This window comes from Tupaia chinensis, unplaced genomic scaffold (assembly GCF_000334495.1).
Source record: "Tupaia chinensis unplaced genomic scaffold, TupChi_1.0 Scaffold149104_1, whole genome shotgun sequence".
Lineage (NCBI taxonomy): Eukaryota > Metazoa > Chordata > Mammalia > Scandentia > Tupaiidae > Tupaia > Tupaia belangeri.
In genome coordinates this window covers 167,221-169,678 of record NW_006208950.1, presented here as the reverse complement: position 1 = coordinate 169,678, position 2,458 = coordinate 167,221, and the positions used below count along the sequence as shown (strand labels likewise).

At 43.2% G+C, this 2,458-nt stretch overlaps 1 protein-coding gene across 1 annotated transcript; it reads right to left on the bottom strand.

Annotated features, from left to right (window-relative positions):
* Positions 1–999: 999 nt before the first annotated feature.
* On the bottom strand, positions 1,000–1,929 carry OR4S1 (olfactory receptor family 4 subfamily S member 1). The gene has a single exon (XM_006170863.1). It carries the CDS (start codon positions 1,927–1,929, stop codon positions 1,000–1,002), a length of 930 nt encoding a protein of 309 aa, XP_006170925.1.
* Between the last annotated feature and the right edge of the window lie 529 nt (positions 1,930–2,458).

Here is a 2,458-nt window from a genome sequence, read left to right as displayed (position 1 = left end):
AAGGAGTTTCTGCACAGCAAAGGACACTGTAATTAGTATGAATCGACAACCCTTGGAACAGGACTGTCAGTCCTGTTCATTATCCATTCATTCACTATTTTGTCACGGTGTGATAAGGGTTACAAAAGACTCTGAAAGCAGATTTAGGAACCTGGGTCTTAGTAACCAACCTGCTGGGGATTTCTTGTATGACTTTGAGTGAATATCTTAATCTCTCCACATTTATTTATTTATTTGTCTACCTGCTGAGAGCATTAAGTAAGGGATAAGAGTAAACTTATTTGAATATCATAACACAAGAGAATGAATGTTATCAAGAACTGAAATAGCCAACACCAAGGAATTATACAATGCTTATATCCATCATACATAGGAGATACTCAGACTTTCAAGAGACTTCCTCATTCACAGGCTTTCTCCGGTTTCCTCAATGAGCTTTTAAATATCACACCAAGAGGGACCAGCAAATGGCATAATGCTTACATTGCTGGTTCCCACATACAAGACCACAGTTTGAGTCCCAGACCCAGTGACTTACAACTCACACTGGGTACATATGTGTGCACATGCACCCAAAATCCTGAGAAGGAGAATGGAGAAGGCATTGCAGCGAGGTCATACTCCTGAGGGGTGATTTCTCATTTTCTTTCTGTGTGTATGTGTGTCTCTCTCTGGCAAGGGCATGTGCCCTATAGCAAAAATTTTTCCTAAAAATATATATAGATATCACACTAAGAGCCTTCTGGACTGACTATAACCTTCTTGAGGGTAAAGATTACATCTAACTTTTATTTTCATTTCCAGTGCTTCACATCTTGCAGATACTAAATAAATATTTAATCTATGAAGGTGTGAAAGAATATGTGAAATTAGTATAATAAAAAGAACTAGGAAAACAGGTCATTACAACCATCAAACTGGAGATACGAAGCCTGTGGTAGGTGCTATAACATAGAAAGTCTCCCAGTTTCTTAGCTGAATTGGGGTTTTTCTGGACTGTCACTTCTCCCCTAAGCTCCTATGGATCCTAAATAGCTTCCTCATGGCATTTTTCACCTCATTGTTCCTTAGTGTGTAGATCAGAGGGTTCAGCAAAGGCGGCATCACAATGTTAAAAAGGATGACAAGTTTGTCAGCAGCCAAGGTGGTGGAGGGACGAATGTACATGAACATGGGGGGCACAAGAACCAAAAGGACAGTGATGATATGAGAGCCACATGTGGAGAGGGCCTTGCGCCGGCCCTCAGATGACCGGCTTCTCAGGTTCAGTAAGATGACCACATAGGAGATGATGAGGATGATGAACGACACCAAAGAAATCATGCCACTGTTAGCCACCACAATGAGCCCCACCACGTAGGTGTCTGCACAGGCCAACTTCAGCAGTGGATGAACATCACAGAAGAAATTGTCTATCTCATTTGGCCCACAAAAGGGTAACTGGACCGTGAGGAGGGTCTGCAGGATGGAATGCAGGAAGCCAGCTACCCAGGAAGCCCCGGCCAGCAGGCCACACTTGCGCCGATCCATGATGGTTGTGTAGTGCAGGGGCCTACAGATGGCCACATAACGGTCATAGGCCATGGCTGTGAGGAGGAAGATCTCAGTGCCACCAAAGAAGTGGGCAGAAAAGAGCTGGGTCATGCAGCCATTGAAAGAGATGATCTTACGCTCCACAAAAGTGTCAGCAATCATCTTGGGTGTGGTAGCAGAAGGATAACACATGTCAGCAAAAGATAGGTGGCTGAGGAAGAAATACATGGGAGCACTTAGGGTCTTGCTTGCATTGATGGTGATGATGACCAGAAGGTTTCCCAGGACAGTGAGCACATGGAAGAGAGAGAATACCACAAAACAAACACGCTGCATCTCCTTGCTCTGGAAAAGGCCGAACAAAACAAACTCAGTCACGTTGTTCTTGGCACCCATAGAATCGCTGCTCCTAGCACAAAGGAGCTGGCTCTGCAAGGACACAAAGTATGTGATATAAGAATGATTCCTGAGACATCATGAAGACGATAGAATAGGAAATACCAGCCTTCATCCCCCTACAAAAAGAAATTAATACATATATATATATACATACATACATACATACATACACACACACACACACACATATATACATATATATATAAACACACACACACACACATATACATACACACACACACACACACACACACACAGAGGCAGTTATCCACAAACCCAAATGTCCTTACAGGGCTCAAGGGCCTATTAAATAATTTGCTATAACATAGTAGAACTAAAGAAACCTGGAGAATAACCACATGAAAATATCAGTATACTGAAGATGCCAAGAGCTGACTAGGAATAAAGAAGAAACAATGGAAGTGTCAGTATCAGCAATGTGGGTATCACCATGGTCCTCGGCAGCCCACGGAGGACACTGACATCTTTTGCCACTCAGGTAACCAGCACCCATTCCCACCAGGGA